Source organism: Anser cygnoides, chromosome 1, assembly GCF_040182565.1.
Source record: "Anser cygnoides isolate HZ-2024a breed goose chromosome 1, Taihu_goose_T2T_genome, whole genome shotgun sequence".
Taxonomy (NCBI): domain Eukaryota; kingdom Metazoa; phylum Chordata; class Aves; order Anseriformes; family Anatidae; genus Anser; species Anser cygnoides.
The window spans coordinates 68,548,319-68,567,517 of NC_089873.1; the positions used below are offsets into that span (position 1 = coordinate 68,548,319).

General features: G+C 38.8%; 1 protein-coding gene across 5 annotated transcripts in view; it reads right to left on the reverse strand.

Annotated features, from left to right (window-relative positions):
* Positions 1–504: 504 nt before the first annotated feature.
* The window catches only part of LMO3 (LIM domain only 3), a 59,708-nt gene continuing 41,013 nt past the window's right edge, over positions 505–19,199 (reverse strand). For all 5 annotated transcript variants that reach the window (XM_013172919.3, XM_013172916.3, XM_013172918.3 and 2 more), the window contains 2 exons: positions 10,097–10,222; positions 505–987 (listed from right to left, as the gene is read on the reverse strand). In XM_013172919.3, the coding sequence (XP_013028373.1) occupies positions 882–987; positions 10,097–10,222 (232 nt within the window). In that variant the 3' untranslated portion in view covers positions 505–881. The remainder of the gene's footprint in view (positions 988–10,096; positions 10,223–19,199) is intronic.

The window sequence follows — 19,199 nt, forward strand, 5'->3', positions numbered from 1 at the left end:
CACTGGTTTGCATTAGGGCATAATTTCCAGCTAAATTAAAAATCAAATCCAGGCATTCTGAATGCCTGAGGGGAACAAAAGCAGTACCCCAAATCATTAACTTTTGCACCTTTTATAATATATCCCAAACCAGTCAGATTTGTTTTTCAAAATTTTGTAGTAAAATAAAAGTGCTCTTTGAGGAAAATCTATGCAATTAAACAGCAGATGCTCAACCCCTGAAAAATAGAGGCTTATAACAGAAGTGGTGATAGACCCTTAACCATAGCATCATTAGCAGCAGGTGCTGCTAGAGTTATTAGTTTTCTAAATAGTTTTAATGTAAACAGTATTCTTAAGCTCTAAGTGTAGCATAATGGTTGGGATTTGCTCTTTAATTTTTTTTACTAGAAAGATACAGCTCATTTAAAATAGCTGGTAGATACAGAAAGCATAAATATACAGTAAGTTTAGACACTGATTGTACTAAATGCAACAATACAAAGAAGCAAACAGGAACACAAATGGTAACACAATAAAACTGTATTACATTTGTGCTTCAAATATTACAATACATTATATACAATAGTCCAAAATAAACATCTCATGCCAAATGACACAAAAAGAAACAAACAAACAAACAAACAAAAAACAACCAAAAATCCCAAGAGCAAGCAAAAAGAATCCAGCTGTATGTACAGTACCTTTTTAATTAACATTCAACTCTGAACTGGAGCAATTTTCACTACATACAGATGCAGTCCGCCTTTTATTTCACGCAACCATTCTGTCTCCCTATATCTACGCTATTCAGTAGGTTCCTGTGTCATTTCTTATATACATGTTGAGCAAAAAAGATAAAAGAACATAGTGCTTTGTATTCTTAATGATGTGGCATCAGATCAGCGAACCTGGGGTGCATAACCTTCTTTCATCAAACCCTCCTCATAGTCTGTCTGGCACAGAATCATGTTGTTCTTCAGGAAAAATTTGTCTCCAACGCAAAATCTGAAATTACAACAAAAGCGGAAAAAAAAAAAGGTAGTTTCAAAATGAATGATATGATGTGATCTTACACATAAGAAATGTACAACAAGTGTTCACGATTTTATTGTACCCACCACAGGGCTCACCCTTCTGCTGTCTGTTGCAGCACAGACAGACACACAGACATAGACACCTATGTGAAAGCCCAGCAGAGACATCACTGTGGTAGCACAATCAATTCCGGGCTTTCAAGAAACGTGGTGCATGCAAGTGCTTTTGCTTTCTCAGCCAAAGGCTTCATTCAAAGCCCACTGAAGAATGTGGGAGTCCTGGATCAGGTCACCAGCACACAGATAAAACAGAATAAATAGCCAAGGCTGCTGAGTTGAGTGAAAAGTAAATGTACTACTTTCACACAAATCAGAAGGAAAACAAAGTGATCATATACAGCAGAATGCCCATCTGACGTGCATTATATTTATATTGTACAGACATAGCAATAGGAATTTCTTATTATATTTCAGTTGAATATTTTACTATAATTGATTTAAACGAGTGTTTATGGGAATCCTTTCTGGTATAAACACAACTTTATACACATTGTGATGCAAACTAGAGACACACACAGGTATGCAGAGAGACCTTTTTTGCCTTTTTTTTTTTTACTTTTTTCCCTGTAGGAATTGATTATAAATTTAGTCACTCAGCTAACTACTTTCTCTCTTGTGGTATCAGTATACATAGCTTTTATACTATTATGTGCATCAGAATGATCCGACCGCTACAAAACGCTATGAATTATTTCATTTGATTTTCTCTGATGGGTAGGAAAATCACGTAACGTTAGCTCTCCTGGCTGTCTGGCTTCAAACTTCGAGCAAAGTAGTATTTCCTAGCTAAGCGGTATGCTTGAGCGTTAAGGAGGCTCTTCACAGACACCTCCCAACCCTTCCCCCCAGCAAAGCCGGTGTTCTTGAGGATGCTTAAGGAACAAGTGAATAGGGCCAATGTATAGAAAAACAGTTTCCCTAGTGACTGCCTTGGCAGGGTTACATTCCTTTGTTTATAGTGAACTCTCCAGCTATAAAATATATTGGGAGGCACTGCTCACATTATTCCAATTAAAATGAAAGAAAGTAACCTAAATGAACCCCTTAACACCGATGTGAATAAATGAAACCAGTTTCTACCAGCTAATTACAGATCTCACTACATAAAGTATTGTTTAATGTGTAACAGATTATAAAGTCCTTTTTTGTATAATTTTCAAATGGTGACATCTTGGACACAATTAGGGTCAGATATAAATGCTTGTGTTGTTTATGGTAGATTTAACAACAGAGTAGCTATGGGAATAGCTGTATATGTATTTAATTGTAACAATTTAACCTTCAAATAGTGGTGTCTGCTGTAGTTGACCCAGTAAAACTACGTAAATTACAGAAGTTGACCTGCGTGACCTCTGATAGTGGTCTCTCTTTATCAGATAGTCAATTCCTAATGATGTTCAGGCAGAAATCTTGGTGAATTGTCACAGATTAAATTGTGTATTGAAAGCAGTCCTTTAATGTTTTGTGAAGTTGGAGGTTTAAATGAGTAGCAGTTGGACTGATTTACATTTGTGAAGATTGGAATGCTAGACAAACAGTGAACCCATTTATTTTCCAACTGGGTAGCTTTGGAAATTTATCCTTATGCTAGCTAAATAGATAGAGGGAAAATAGTGTAATAAAAAAGTGGATTGAAAAGAATTAGCTCTGCTCTTAAAGGAAAATTGGTTTGTTTATTTGTGGACTTTTTTTTTTTTCTGTAGGATTACTGCCTGCTGATGATGATGATTGAAAATAGAGACTATGGAATGATCCTGAAATCTTTAAGTTATTTATGGTCAAGACAGTTTTATAGAATTTACAGGTTCTTTCTGCCCTTCCCACCCCAATCCTGGTATATTAGGCTGCCAACAACAGAAAAGTATTTTGAGTAGATGTGTTGAAATGAAGAATTCTTGAAGCAAACAAGTTCTTTGGGGGTTTCTCTAGTTTCCACCTTATGTGTTGTTGTCCATCAACAGCACTCTGGACAGGAATTCTTTTGTGCATTTTGTTAGATTACGTAAAGGAGTCTTAACCTAGTGCTAATAACTAAAAGAGTTTTTTCCCAAGGAAGTCACATTAAAATAATAATAATAAACAATCTTTCTTAATTTCTTTTAAATGAATGTACTGGTTAATATGGACTGAAGCAGAGGGAATGAGATACTGGGGCAAATCAGTGACTCCGTTACAGTGATCCCAGCAATTACTGATGGGGTTTGCAGCTGAGACATCCATCCAACTGTCAGCTGGGGAGACGACCACCTCTGCCTGCTCTGCAAAACCCACTGACTGAATAACCTGGGAATGTTATTCAGCTACATATTCCTTTGTGATCCAACATAATCAGAATAATTGGTTTAAAATATTTATCCAATGGAAAAATACATTGCTGAAGTGCAATTCACTTGCATGGCAGTACTTTCATGTACAGCTTCTTACGATACCGCTTGAATCAAAATCCTGGCTGAAGGATTTTGTTTTTCAGCCCTCAGAGAAGTGCCACAGTTTGAATTAAACTACAGCAGCTACATGAGGGAGTCAGGACGCCTTTTCCAATAAAAAGTGTCAATGCATTTTGCTTTTGCTATGTTAATATGTCGAGCCAGAAATGCTCTACCTATGTCTACATGGCATTTGACAGCTATATGCATGAGTGGCTTTAAACACACACAGTTCCACAAATCATTTACCTTCCAAGTGTGCAGCTGTCTTGCGGAGAGGCTGCCTGTGGCCCGTCTAGGCAGGCTTGGCTGTGTGATAACCTGTGGGGAGGGGGTCTGTCTGCATGGTAGGACACTCTCTGGGTTCATCCTGGGCTGGTTCTGCATGCTGTGGGTGATCCTCTGTGCCCTTGGGGGCAGCCTGTTACTTGCCATACTTATGGTCCAAATTCTGCACCCGCTTTCATACTGTGCAAGCTCAGTGCCCGAAACACTTTGGCAAAGACCAGTGGTGAGGCTTGCACATGCCCCTGGGTATTAAATGTGTGAATTATGCATTGATTAGGTGACAAAGAGGTAAGCACCAGGTGAAAAACATCTAAGCTCCTGAGTACAGTAAGACAAGGCACGGAGATGGATGAAATGCGACAAATTCTGTCCATCCTGTTCCACACTTTCAACCTTATCCAACTCTGAAAAGCAGATTTAGCCTCTTCTGAAGTCAAAGAGCTAAATCTTACAACTACTTCAGATTGGTTTTGCACACGTCAGGATTTAAACCTGGATCAAGTTTAAAATGGAAGGGTAAATTCAAGCCTAGCCTTCCACATCCAGCAAGCTTTTTTTGTCATGGAATTGACATAGGATGTAAATCAGAGCACAATTTGGGCACATATATCAAATGGAGTCAAGGAGCATATTGAGATGCAACTGGGTCAGGAGTATATAATGAGGCAAGACTATTACTCTTCTAGCAGGCAGATGGTAGTCTTCAGCCTTCCCTAAAACCCTCACCCAATTTATTTAATAGGCACACAAGATGAACAGGAAAAATATACAATAGGCTGCATTAACATGCCAGATTGGACTTACAACCATAAATTGATAGCACTACTTTTGACACGGCTGTGACATTAGTAGAATGACCATTATAATTAAGCAACATCCTACAACTCCTGTCATATTTTACAATGGCAAAAGGAGGGCCATTTATATTATAAAATGACCTCTGTTATCACCTTGTTTGGAGGGGAAGGTGTGCCTAGACTAATCACAAGTAGTATAAAACTTCCATTTTGAGAAATAGCTATTTCATTGTTCAGAACAGACATTTAAGGAGATCTCACTGCTGTCTGTCATCTTTTCTGATGTACAGGATGCATGTCAAGATATCGAAGACTTCTTAGAAAAGTGAGAGAAATATTGCTGTGAACAAAGATGGCTGTGTGTGAAGTGCCTCCTCCGGTAATGTTGCATCTTTGTTGTTGTAGATGGAAACAAAATCTGGAAGCATTTAATTGTTTTCCTCTTGGATAAAGAAAGCACAGACCTAGTCCACCCACACCCTTCCACTCTGCTTTTTGCACTCAGAGATGTAACTTGTCTTCTGTTTTTCTTCCCTTCCTGTTTTTTTTTTTTTAAACTAATTTGAGTTTCCAGTATAACTCAAATTAATGTTGATCTGTATGCACCAACCAAGAGCACCAAGCCACTCTTGTATATCACCATTCATCAGTCCACACTTAGGGTTTACTAATTTTAGGGGTCTGTCAAAAAATCCATTTATTATCAAAGGCTGGAAAGTGTAAGCTATGGCTGGATTTGTACACTTTTACTGATGTACTGTATATACGCCACATGTATAGTACAATGCATAGAAGCAAATAGTTCAACTTACTGTGACAAACTTGGTGTGCTTTTCATGTATTGTTTTTCTAAAAGCTAGTATGTTGAATGTATTAATTTTAATTCTAAATTTAGAGGAGGCAGTCAATGAAAATAAACTGTATTGAGGTTTTCAGAATTTATAAAATGAACATACACAAAAATCTAACGTTGGTGGTTAGATAAGTACACCCCTAGCATTACATAGCCCTCTCCCCCCCCACCACATAGACACCCTGACAGAGAACAAAGGCAGCATTGTGTGGGCATTTTACATTTTCTACCAGAGGTAAGTGTCTACAGCTACATCAGGACAGTGGTTCGAATGAGTATGTAACTATTTTCAGTCCAGTGCCCGTTAAAATAAAGGCTGTTTCAGATAGAAGGGTAGAGCTTTTCATTTAAACGCCCCTCAGTGATAGCAGATGGGGGTTTTAATCCATACCCCAAGTTGACTTCAGAAGGCAGACAGAAATTATGGCAGCAGTATGGAACAAGCTGCTAAAGCAGCCGGCAAAGAGTGAAAGGAAGGACACTGAAACTCTGGAAAGTGGGAAAGCCGAAGGCAGGCTGAGATCATCGCTGTAGTCAGAAGTGTCAAGCAAAGACACAGCTGAGCCCACTTGCAAGATTTTCCACTCCATTTTGCTAGTCACACACATGCAACCTGACAAAGTGTGAAAGGCAGTGTCTGTTTACAAGTTTATTTTTCCAGTGGTTCCCATATTTTTTTCCTTTAAATTTTATGCAGAAATCCACTATGTGGGCTACGGACAAAACAAGGGGAAGTGCTTCTGAGGAGAAGTTTAATGTGGTCACAGAGAAGAAAGGGGAGCATCCACACCATTAAGATGATGGTCACTAAGCTCTGCAGGTATTTAGGAGATGGAAAAACTTCAATTAGGAAAAAGGCAGACAAAGACGTGAAAGATAAGGGGATGCTAAAATGTTTAGGCTAGCAGCAAAGCTTGATATTCACAAAATCCCTACATCTTTAAACATTCGTAGAAAGAAAAAACAATGGTGAAGATGTCAAAAACTGGTGTACAGAGCAATTAGATGCTAGAGCTGAATAACTTTATTAAAGGGAAAACATGATACAGTGCCTACTAGATGTGAGGGGACTGGACTTGGTGGCTCAGGAGATCCCTTATAGTTCTGTCTGTGTCTGCAGTCCTGTCTACAGCCTATGTTCCCAGAGTACATTATGTGAGACAACGAGGTTTTCCTCTCACTCTGAAAAATCTAGCCTTTGGGAGGCCAATAAAATGGTGCAAGGCACCTTACGAGTTAGTTCAGAGAGGGAGTTTATGGCCCAAACAAGAGTCCCCAGAAATCAATGAGTTCTGATTACCATCCATACTGAGACTAGAGCTAGATGGTGAGTTGTGGATACTCAAAAATAATAAAGCAAACAGTGAAGCTGTGCACAAAAGCAGAAAAATCACCAAATCTTCCTCAAAAAGCACTGACAATAGGCAGGCCCCTCTCTCACCAGGCCACGATCAAGTGTTTGAAGGGCAGGAATATAAGGGTCATATGACAGCAAGCCTGAAGAGCTGGCTGCCCCAAGGATCAGTGTGATGAAAGTTAATATAATTAGTAGTTAGCTTGGAAGGCAGAGAGCATTAGAAGGAACAACCAGGCACAACATGACAGCAGACATTCACCATTGGCAAACACAAAGTAAATGTAAACTGCAAACCAAATAAATGATTTAGTCTGCTTATGACTATCGCATATATTGTTATGAAAAAAAAAATCTTAAAGGTAGACAAGAAGTGAAAATGTCAAAACTCTCAAATGTAGAACTCAAGTGACAGTATTATATGCTTTACAGTAGTACTCCAGATATGGTGTATTTGTATCAACATGAAGAATATCCCAAAGGATTTAAAATTTAATGGGGAAAGAGAATGTGAAAGTGGGGTATAAGGTCAAAATAAACATGTACATTTGGCAATAGTTGGTGATCTGTTGCTGATTTCTGGATATTTCTAATGTGATTGAAAAAAAAATATATATATTCCTCTTCAATAAATACCACATTAGGGATAGTGGCTGGAGTGAAAATGAAGAGTAGATCTAAGAAGTCAGCTCAAGAAGATTATTTTGCATACAAGGGGCAGCATGGATTAAGAAATGACATTAAATTGCTATGTTGTAAACTGATCCTCATCTGAAACCTGCTGTTTGATTTTCATTAGTCTATTTTAACTAGAGGAAGAAAAAAAGCTGCTGAGAATGGCAACAGAAATTGTTAATAGCATGATGACTGAAATTATTCAATTTAAAACGAAAGAGGTTTCATAAAATAATATATAAATATATATGTATAATATAGTACATAAGAAATATATAAAAATCAGTGGTAATGGGTCAGGTGTCCAACAATTGTAGTTTTTACTGTTGTTGTACAAGTAATGAAAAACAAAAGATTTAAAGCCATTTACTAATGAGTGTAGTCAGTGGAATGCTTTGCCATAGGAAACACAGAAGAGCTAAGTTGGGGCATCCATGAAACAAGGTTTACTATAAAAAACGACAAAATTAATTCTTCAGTGTGCCACTAGACCCAAATTGTGAGGAAGAAAGGTACCCTACAGGCAGTTTGTTTTATTAGGCTCCTTGACAGCTATTGCAATATAATCAGGATTAGGGCCACTTTTGAGAATTTCTGAAATTCTTTGAAATTTCTGGAACTGCTCTCTGTTTTGAGTAGATGAACTCAATTGTATTTCAGGTAAATCAATTCCTTTGATCCCAGCCTAAGGCTCTCATAAGACTATTTTGGCAACCACTTGCCCAAACTACATGCAAAACAAAAATCAAATAAGAGACTAGACTGAAGGCTGAGGGATGACACGGCTAAGAATTATTAAATGTCCCTGGCATGCTCCACTTCAGAAGCACCTAACGGCACTTCCCCAGTGGGAGTCAGTGGCCTTAGGGCACAGTATGGCACATATTAGCTGCAAAGTGAAATTGTACATTAGTTCACACTTGTTATGGTAAAGGAAGAATATTAAAAATAATCACAACAGCTTTGTTTTTTGGGGAAAGAAAAACAAAGTTCACTTCCTCAGATCCAAGAGTACTATGATGAAAATCTTTTGTACTCAGGGTACCAAACATTGTCTGCTTTGCTTGACTGATGAAGATTAGCTGACTTCTTACATTAAAGAAGTTTGTCTTGTATGGGCTGAAGTGACAAGACAATAACTAAGTGCTAATTGTGCATAACCAACACTAAAGATATGCAGTCCCATTATGGCATGTAATAAATGAAGCGAACAACAGAAATATATTAGGCACTTTAATAATGATACTAGAACAGTGGTTTGCAGAAACAAGGATGTGAAGGGTTTAAGAAACGAAATCTAGGCGTGTGTGTGTCTTACTTGAGTGGGTACTACTGGCAGACTCTGCCTGCTTTACTTGGAATACAGCCTTTTAGTTCTGTGGCAAGACAAAATTGATATAGGACTTTAAATAGCATTAGAACCTATAATTACTTTGCATTATTATATAGTTTAAGCAGTGGTTATTACTTGCCTGGTATTTTAATTTCCCATGCAACATGATGAAAAAGGTCAATTTGGCTTTTTTTTAAAGAGCATAATTGTAGTGTGCTACACTTATTAGCAGCTGTACATTTTATGGTTCTTTAGGGATGTTTGATTTTTAAATGACTATAGTGTTACAAAATAATACACTGTAGGACAAGGTGAGTTATTAGGAAAGCTTATTTTAGAGCTGTATCTAACTTTGTCGTGTTAAGACTACTATCTTCCTATATTTTTTGTTACTTCCCTAGAAATGTACATCTCATTTTTCTTCCCACTTGAAAATTAAAAAAAAAAAAGAATGCTATAAAACTCTAAATAGGATCATGTAATAATTGAAAAAACATAACGGGTATGTTAAGGTGTGGACATAATTGGTTCTATCATTTCCTAGACCTCGTAGAAGTCAATGGCAAAGCTGCTAAAGACAGAGTTGTAAATTGGAGTCAGAAACAGAGCTTCTGCTGAAATCTCTAACAGGATTTTGCCATCACTCTGAATGTAGTTACTGAAAGTTGGGCTATATACGCCTCTGAAAAATTTAGTTTTTATAATTTTACCATTTTTGAACTTTGGTCTACAACTGTGTGACTCCTCAGAACAAAGTGTCAGGTTTGGATCCTCAGATTTCTGTAACTTACAGTTAGGAGATAAGGAAGGAGATTAGGAAATAAAAATAGGGCACAGGAAGTCCAGTGCCGCTATGGAGAAAATGGTGGGAACAATGTCTTTTAAATTGAACTGGCTACAGTTCTAGCAACAGGAAGAAACAACATGTAATTTAAAAGAAATACATGTGACAAAAATGAAGAATTCAAATGAAATTAAGTGACAAATGATAAGGCTCTCTATTCTACAGCAAGGGATCTCAGTCTTTTATAAATATTAATTAATTAAACTTGACAGACAGCCTTTCAAAGCAGAGGAAGCAACATTATTCTTGTTTATTGGTGTGGGATTTGAGGCACAAAAAGTTTTCTGGCCAAGGTCATACAAGATGTTCTGCATCAGTCCCAGGAAAAGCATCCGTCTTAATCTTGGGCTTCCACTACTGGTAGATGTTTCCTCTTCACTTGAAAGTATGCCCACACCAGAGCCGAATCAACACTTAGCATATGGAACAGACGCCAAGAAATTCTCTTACCTTTGATTACAAAGTTGACATGCAAAACAGTCCAGATGATAAACATTGTCCTTAGCTCTCATCACCATCTCAAAAGCAGGTATGAGCTTACTGCAGGCAGCGCAGTTTCCTGTAACTCCAAATAACCTGAAGATACAGAAAGAAAAATATTCCTGAAGATGATTAACCGAAAAGAAATCCAGACTCCCCCCCACCCCCCCGGTAGTTGTCTGGCTTTTGACTGACTTCCCTGCACACCTCCCTTTGGAAAGGCTGGTGTTTGGTGGTCCAAGTCTGCACAATTTACAATAGAAAGGACTAGTCCTTTTTGCTGGGGAGAGCTTTATGAAGCAGTGACAAACTAATATCACACCTATTGTGATGTTATTCTTCTGCAGGTTATACTGACCTTTCTGGATAAAAGAAACATCTTGTTAAACTGAACAAAGAAATAGTAAACACATTAGGGATGTTACATAACTGTGCGGACAGAGGTCAAGCTGTTTGCATACGCGGGAAGAGTCTTCTGCTTGGATCGTGCCGTACAGATGAGAGTCACATAACCTTGGCTTTTGGTGCTATTTATTATTAAAACACACTTTAGCTAGAAAAGAAATAACACTTGAAAAAGCCAATATTCTTCGCATTTTTGACATCTAGTGCTAAAAGCTTTACCACTATTATTAAAAGAACATTTTATGAACAAGTCATTTAAATCGTCAGAAAGCATTAGCGGTTCATGCACCTTACAACCCTATACCATAGTTATTGCTATGATTATGTTATTCAGGTAGCACATTAAAGTAAATGAGGCTGTAAACTATATATAGTCACATCAGGAGTAGAAGTATAAAATACTGTAAGAACAATATGAAATGCTGTTTTTGCCAGACATCTATATAAATTTTTTCAAATTCTCTTTGTTAAAGATTTTTCAGTACTTTTCAAGTGGGTGTATTACAAAAAAAAATCACACGTATGCATCCTTTTGTAACATAGATGGATTATAATGAACAAGAAAAAATACGTTAGCTCTACATGGCAGCAATCTTTGAAACTAAGTTTATTTAAACTACTTAATAGTTGTGATGGATTATTAAAAGTAATGCTCTGCTTGTGCATAGCAGTTAATGCTGTTTTTAACTATGAAGCACACTAGATGAAAACGCCACATCTGCCAGTTTTCTTTTTTTCCTCAACATCAGGCTGACAGCAGAAAAATATAATGGCTCTCAAGGGAAACACCAAATTAAAAGCGGTTCTAAACTAATGAATTCAAAGGTGCTCTGTAGAAAATTCAGTTTGGTAACATAAAAATGAACGCAGTTTTTAATCACATCCCTCCATTTTACTGAATTTCATGGGTTACCAACAAGCCTACTTAATTCCAAATCCTTTCACCTTCTGCTTCTACTTAAGATGTACTTTCTGCATAATACGTGCCTGTCTATTTTAAAGCTGCAACCCTTTCTCTCCTGCCTGACCTGCTGGTTACCATGATCACTGGGAGAAGGCCTGGGACCAGGCCGTCACCATCAGCACCCATTAGACTGACTCAAGTCAACTTCTACTTCCATTAAGTCTGATTAACAAATTTACAGATTACTTAAACAGATTATAAATATTCTGTAAAACACACTGTTCCAGTTCTATCTGCAGTATTCATGGGTTTTGCCAAGGCTATCTAAGGCCCACTCCAACTTTCATTCCTCTTCTGGATGAAGGACACAGGACTTCATTGCCCTTCACAGCTGTGGCTGGTGGCTCTAGAAAAGACAAAACCCACTGACCAAGGCCCAGCTCTGTTTTCCTTCGCATCTGTATAGAAGCTGGCAGTAGTTTAGTTGCACGAGGAAAGCTGATCAGGCTGCAAAAGGTGCTCTACAACGGCAGCACTGGAGCACAAACGTGAGAATGGCCCCAGTGATTTCAGGGTCCAGACAGAGGGTTCAGAGAGCAGCTCAGCGGTCAGGTAGTTTGTCTCATCCTAATGCTTGAGACACAGCTCAAGCACTTTGCCAGAAAGGATGCTAGGTGCAGGCTGCACTGCCTCCTACAGCCATGTCCGGTATACGGGGTGTGTGTCTGTGTGTGTGAGAGGGGAAACCCATTACGGTCAGAACTGCAATTTACATGTTGCAGAGCTGTGAAACAATTTGGGATTGTCATTCAGCAGTGCAAAGGATGGAGATTTACTGCCCTGGAGTCCACTATGTGCGTATTTCCACAGTTTTGAAACCAGAGACCCCACTGAAGCTGCTTCAGCTAAGCACCAGATATATTAATATTTTTCAATTATGTAAAGGAAAGGAGGCCTTCCTTGCTGTTAGTTCTTCCCCGCCACATGCAAAAGAAACACGTGAGATTTATATTAGCTATTGTTAATTTTGGATAAAGCTGTTTATATGAAGAACATAGTTTTCTCCCATTAATTATAATAATAAAAAACCCACCATGCCATTTTGAAATTCTGGACATAGTTTCCCCCAATTTCAATTGCTCTCGCTCCCTGAGCATTTATCAGCTACCTGATTAGAATTTGTTTCCACACAAACCATTGATCATCAGCCTATTACTAGGCAAATGACAGTTAATTACCCACTACATTAACCACTGGGACCTGAGACCTGCTTCTGCTGCCATCAGTCAACATGATAAATGTGGCAAGTTCAGTAATGCATGGCCAGCCCTGAGCTGCCTGCTATAGTGTGAACAACCCTCAATCTCACTTCCAGGCCCAGGAAAATCTATGGCAATCTGCATAATTACAAGCTCTGGGTTAATAACAGACAAATGATTTGTTGCATCTAAACAAAGTCCTTGGAATGGGCCTGGTCTCCTGTGGCTGCCCGGGCTGCTGTTGTGCCACCGGTGTACTTCCCGCTACGACGCGCGCAAAACAGATCCCTGACACTGTATCCTTCCAATTTGTTGCCCTCCAATTTATGGATTCTGCATATGTGATTTTTAATCATTAAAGAACTCTTGAAGCAATATTATCTTAATTATTCTCTGCTGTAACCAGGGAATTAGGCTTCAGATAAAATTTTCTTCTTCTGTGCACTTTCCCTGCCTCGCTGGAGGCTCCATCAGTTTTCATCTACACCTGGACTCTGAAATTCTAATGATGAATTATTGCCCCTTTTCCTAAGAGGGTGAACCTTACAAGGGAACATTTTACTGAACTGTCAGCTCACAGACTGAGTGCGGGGATGCGGAAATCTGATCTAATTTACTGCAAAACGATGCATTTGTTAGACTTTCTCTCAGTTTTGTCCAAGGAGCAAGAGATCAGTTAGGAGCTACCTTCATGCACTCCTTTGCACCGGCGTACGCACACTCAACTCTCCACACACGGTTTTGTTTTCCCTCCTTTTTCAAACCTGTTATTCAAGCAAGTTTCTAAAACATACAAATTTTACTTCTGGAAGGAACAAATAGTTTCCTTACAGCATCTTAGCTGCAGCTGAGGCACTGAGCTACAGTCTCTTGCTTAGTCTATTCTACCAGAAGACTGTCAAGGATTTCATTTCTACACAGTACTCACAGCTGCCTGTTATTATTCTGGGCTTTATTTAACATATTTTCTGTGGTCAGAGAACGCTCAAACTCACTGCTTTCACATCTATTTACAGGTAGTTATGCTGTGACCTAGCTACCTCAGCAGATTAGAAAGCTGATCCTCGCTGATTTCACGTAGCAATAAAAAGAGCTAGAGAACATAAAAGTACAAGGATTTGTCTTTTCTCTTGATATTCTGAACCAACCTCTGAAATTTTATATTTATGCTATATATACCACAAAGAGATAAGAACAATCAGCAACAGCAAACATATTGATTCTTAATGTGTTTGACTGGTACAGAACATCCTGAACAGAGCTAAAAAATGAAAGACATGCAAGAGCCCTTCTACAAACAAACCCAAACCTGACAGCTTGAGCAGCCAAAAGTGTGATTAAGCACCATGCTATTGATTCTACTTTGGTAGGTTTACTAAATAGAAACCTGAAGGTTAAGTACTGATAGATGAGAAAAAGGAAAAAGTTAGGAGAGGAAAGAAGAGAAAAAGAGAGGAAAGAAAAGGCAGACAGCTATGCGAAAGTGCAGAGACGTTGAATAAACTTACGAGGCATGTGATTTCTAGATGGAAACAATTTAACCACATAGACACCAATTTCCACCCACTTCTACAGATTTTGGGTAAGGCACCGAGTATGGAGGGGGGCCCTGGTTCCTGTTGTTGGCTTAGAAATACCACACGGCGTAACCACACAGTTAGGCAGAACTGCACGTGCACTTAGATGAAGCTGATTTGGGCCATAACTGCCTGTCAGATTGCATGGGACTTTCACAAGATTTAAGAACTAATGTCATTGGTTACTCTTGCTTCCACAGGTTTCCTTGTTTTGCTGTTTTCTTTGACAATTGTCCTCTCTAGGGGTCATTGATTTGCTACCGACAGCACTTTTTTGCCTACTTTATTTTTATATTAAAACATTGCACGATTTGGATAAGACATCTGGGTAGCCAGTTTGTAGTAGGAGTACGAATCATCTGTTTGTACAATGGAAAATGTAGGAGAAAAACATCTAAAGATTCAGGAACAACAGAGCAGACATTAAATGGAATTTCTCCTGTGTCGCAGTAATTATGGATAGTTTCACTTGGTTTCAAATTATTTTTCTCCTCATTCCCACTACCAGGTTAACTAGGTTCATTAGGGAAAAATATATACAGTATCTGAGCTCTAAACCGGCCTTTGCCACTAACTGATTGGGTGACCCTGGCAACTCACTTAATTTTGGTCTCAATTTATTCGTTACAAGGAGGTGAGACCTAATCTTCACATTGTAATATCCCTGCTAGATACCGTTTTTATAAAAATTGAAATGATACTTTCAAACCTCTGTTCTTCAAAGTCCAGGAGGTATCAAAATAATACACGCACTGTTTTAAATGTAATCAGACGTACTGAAACAGATAATCAGTTTTTTTCCCTAGTAGTTATGTGTATTATTCAGGATTTCAATTCAAACTGTATGTACTGAAAGGCAGAATTTGGCCCTCAGCAAGTATTTCAGACAGCACAAGATTCTATTTGGAGAAGCATAAAACCACATAAAAGAACCTAAAAGTTAATAACAGAGGGAGAGAAAACTATCTAAAGATCTAGATTACAAAGCACTCTGAAAAGCATCATTTTAGAGAATGTAATTTTTACATGCTGATTATTATTTAGATTATTAGGTGGAGATGTTTTAGACATTTCTAAGTGACTTAGGGACATGAGTACTACTGGCTTTAAATACTCTTTATTCTCTTACTTCCCACAAGATATTTTTGCAAATCCTCCCTGTCAAATTGTAGAGAAAAACAAGAGGGTAAATTTGTCCCACATGCGTTTTTATGAATGCCTGAAAAACTTATTTCACTCCCACCCATCCTCAGTTCCCTAGAATGGCTTTCTAAATGCACACTGAAATTAAAACATGCTTCCAGTCAAGGGGAGAGGAGAAACTGTCCCACCACTTTGCCTACTTCCATTAAACCACACAAGGGAAGAAGGAACACGAGAAGTTTTCATTCGACCTGCCCATTCACAGACCTCCTGACTCCACAAATAACCAGTAAAAAACTTCCGGTGACTTTGCTTGACTTAACTCTGGTCTAGTAATCAACAGTGGCCAGTGAAATGGAGACTCCTTAGAAAGAAAGGAAAAATGGGGATGCAGAAGAAAATGGCCACTTTTGAAACAGTTCTCCATTCTCTTGTGTATCCTTATTACTGCTTATATGTCCTTCTAAAGGTCCCTATCTTTTTAAGTCCTCTCTTGACAAAACTGGAGTGTCAAAAGAGGGGAACGCTATGAAGTTGCAAGCCAGGCTGCTCAGCAGATCTGAGCACTGAGACTTCAGCTAGATTTCCAGCACTCCCCAGCTGCAGGTGTAGCAGCCAGATTTTCGTAAGAGCTCAGCATTCTGGGTGCTGAACTATTTCAGAAAATGTAAAATCACAGGTGTCACAACATGGAAGCAGTTAGATAAGACAAGATCAGATGGTCCTTATTTAGGACCAATAAACATTGTCCATATTTAGGACAAATAAACATTGTCCCTGATGTTGTGTACTACAAAAAATATGAAGAAAAAGAAAAGACAAACAACACGGCCCAACTAGTTTAAGCATGTTAAGGAAGGCATTCAAACACAGTTGCTGAAGTGGGCTTAAATGTCTACTAAAATCAAAGGCTGATTCAGTGTTTGCCTTGTTTGGTAATGCTGTGAAAAGAGGGTTACCTTTGCCAAACTAGTGTAGAGAAGGTTTTTCACTTTAGTATCCTTTGTTTTATTTTAAAAGCTAACTTCTGCACTGCAGAACTAACTCAACATTGGAAGTATGCTGATATTCGTAACATCATCTATTTGTAAGGATCCCCAGCATATGCCACCTGGAAATGCAGCTCACTTTGCTGAGTGTGAGCTGGAGTACCTCTGCAGAGCCAATGCCACTCAAAATTTACATTGGTTGGTAGCTGGATCACAGGCAGATGGAAATGCCACAGTAGGGCACGGCTATAGCCTTGCAGCACAGTGACACGTCACATGTCTGAATGTCTTTTGCTTTCATGTTTAGCTAGCCTGATAGTGTGGCAATCCCACCTGGTGTTGGCTGGACTGTGCTAAACACTTAGCAGTTGTGTGTCTGCAGCATGATACTCAGGATGAAAACTGGAGGTGCAAGCCTTCCTCAGGTGAAGCTGCTGTCTCATGCTGTCCTACCATATACAACTATGGTAGAAGAAAATAAGTGCATGCGCTCCAATAGTTAAGGCAGACTTCTTTGTCTTTTCTCACACAAGTTTTATGCATTGCCCTTATCACTGTGGATCTCAATTTAATGTAGCTGAGACATTCCCCTCAGTACAGGCTTCCAGTTTGCTCCATCTGTGTAGAACAAGCTATTTGCCAAACTGTCCTGTGCCTGTTGAAGTTCATGAAACCAAGCCTTTTTTCCTGTGCAGACTGTATGAAAGAATTCTTTATGTGAAGTTAACATGGATGAATTCCATTTTCAAACACCTCAAAACCAGACATTCAAGCCAAAATATAGATTTACTTCTATATCCTTCTCTAATTAGGTTATTTGTGTTCTGTGAAACAATCTAAGCTTTCATTTCAAGTAAGTATTACCAGCCTTAATTTTGGCTCAAAAAATCTGAAGCATGACCAGACATAATTGATGTCTACTTTTCTAAATCTATAGTTTGAAAAAGCTTTAAGAGGTGGAAATTTTGTTGTTTGGTCAATGGAGTGTTAACTCTGAAGCCTAAATCACAGAACTTTAAAAAGCCCTTGTTCATTTTAGGAGCAAATATAGCCACATCGTTTATGTCACAGTCTGCTACCTTGTCCCTTCAGTCATGCAGCCAGATCATCAAACTTTCAGTTTAAAGCTAAAATGCAATTTTAAGAAGTATTCTGGCCTAATTTACAGTCTGCTTTTAATCAAGTTACAATTTTGTTTCATTTTAAATTTTCTTTAACCACTCTCATTGACTCAGATGAAAAGCAAGGATGATTGTGCGCAGTGCACAATGATCTATGCCTGATATTGTGGAAATAAATTCAAGTTAAAAATGACCTCCCAATGCACTCAGGGCTCTGCTTTGCACTACCACTCATGCATTGTGACATCCTTAAACTTCCACCAGTAAAGTCAACATCAATATTACATCCATTTCTACAAAGCAACCATATAAACTTCATCTTTCTACACATGCTTTACTTTAAATCATGCATATAAATCCATCCACATGCACAGGCTGAATCTAAAAATTTACAGATACTCAGCTGACGTATTTTCATTGTCAAACTCGAGCAACTTAAAAACAAATTTAATGCCCCAACTCAAATCAGAATGCAATATCCCAAGCTGGCTCCCGGTCTAGGGGTAGCTTTAACTTGTACAGTATGGTTGCATGATTCAGGGCTGGCAAAGTGCTGCAACTGTGCACTCCACTAGGACTAATTAGGTTAATGTCCCATCTAACTAGCCACTTGCATTGCCACTTAGATGTGTCTACACTGTTTCTGGATTTGGAAGCTAGTCTGAGGCCTTCTGCCGTGTACTGAATGATACCGATGTTGCTCAATGCTGTGCCTGTACTTTTTGACTGTGACAAAGCATCACTGAGCTCTGTTTGCCACCCACTCTCCCTTCTTCATACCTGAAGGAATGATCTCAAAGATGGTTCAGTGATAACAAGATTGATAAGGATGGGCTGAAAGTTGGGAACCTGCAGGGATGACCTCAGCTATGATGCCTAGATGAGGGCCATGCTCACCTGCCACATGGATGCTGCTCCATGCAGCCACCATCTGACCCTAGTGGTAATGCCATGCAACTGGTGGCATTAAGAGATGCAGGCCCTTCCTAAGAGGGAACCAGCACAACATGGATGTTGAGAGTCTTCTACTTGTCCTACAACTGCATATAGCACAACATTGCTGTGGACGGAGCAGAACTGAAGAGAGATGCTTCCAAGGTGCATTTCAGATTCCTTCCCCATACACAGAGATAAACAGGAAAACAGGAGGAAAGAAAGAAAAAAAAAAGAGAGAAAAAAAAATAAAGACATCCTTTAGAGTAAATGCTGATGGAGGGACCTAGGAAAAAAAGGAACTGAATGAACAGAAAGCCCCCCTGTGATGAGCAGTGGCCAATTGCCTATCGTTTCCCAACAACTCCATTATTTCTCCAGTGACTAAGGAGAAAAGGTCTAAGTGGTGCATATGGAGTCTGCCTCTGGAGATGGGGGAAGGGAAGGAAATTAAGAGACAAATATATAATTAGCTGCCTAATGTGAGGGACATAAAACATAGACATTTTTCATTTTGCCCCAGAGGTGACTGAGAATGTAGAACCCCTGGGTAAGAAATCAATGCACAGACTGTCAGGTAAATACATATTGAAATAGAAGTGGGGGGTAAGTTAATAGTTCTATGAGGTCATATAATAAAGTCTATAGTTCTTTCATCAGTGCAGCGAACAATGCAGTTACTGTGTTTCTCCCCTGGTGTAATAGCAAAGACGGTTGCTAGACTCTGAAAATAAATTATGCC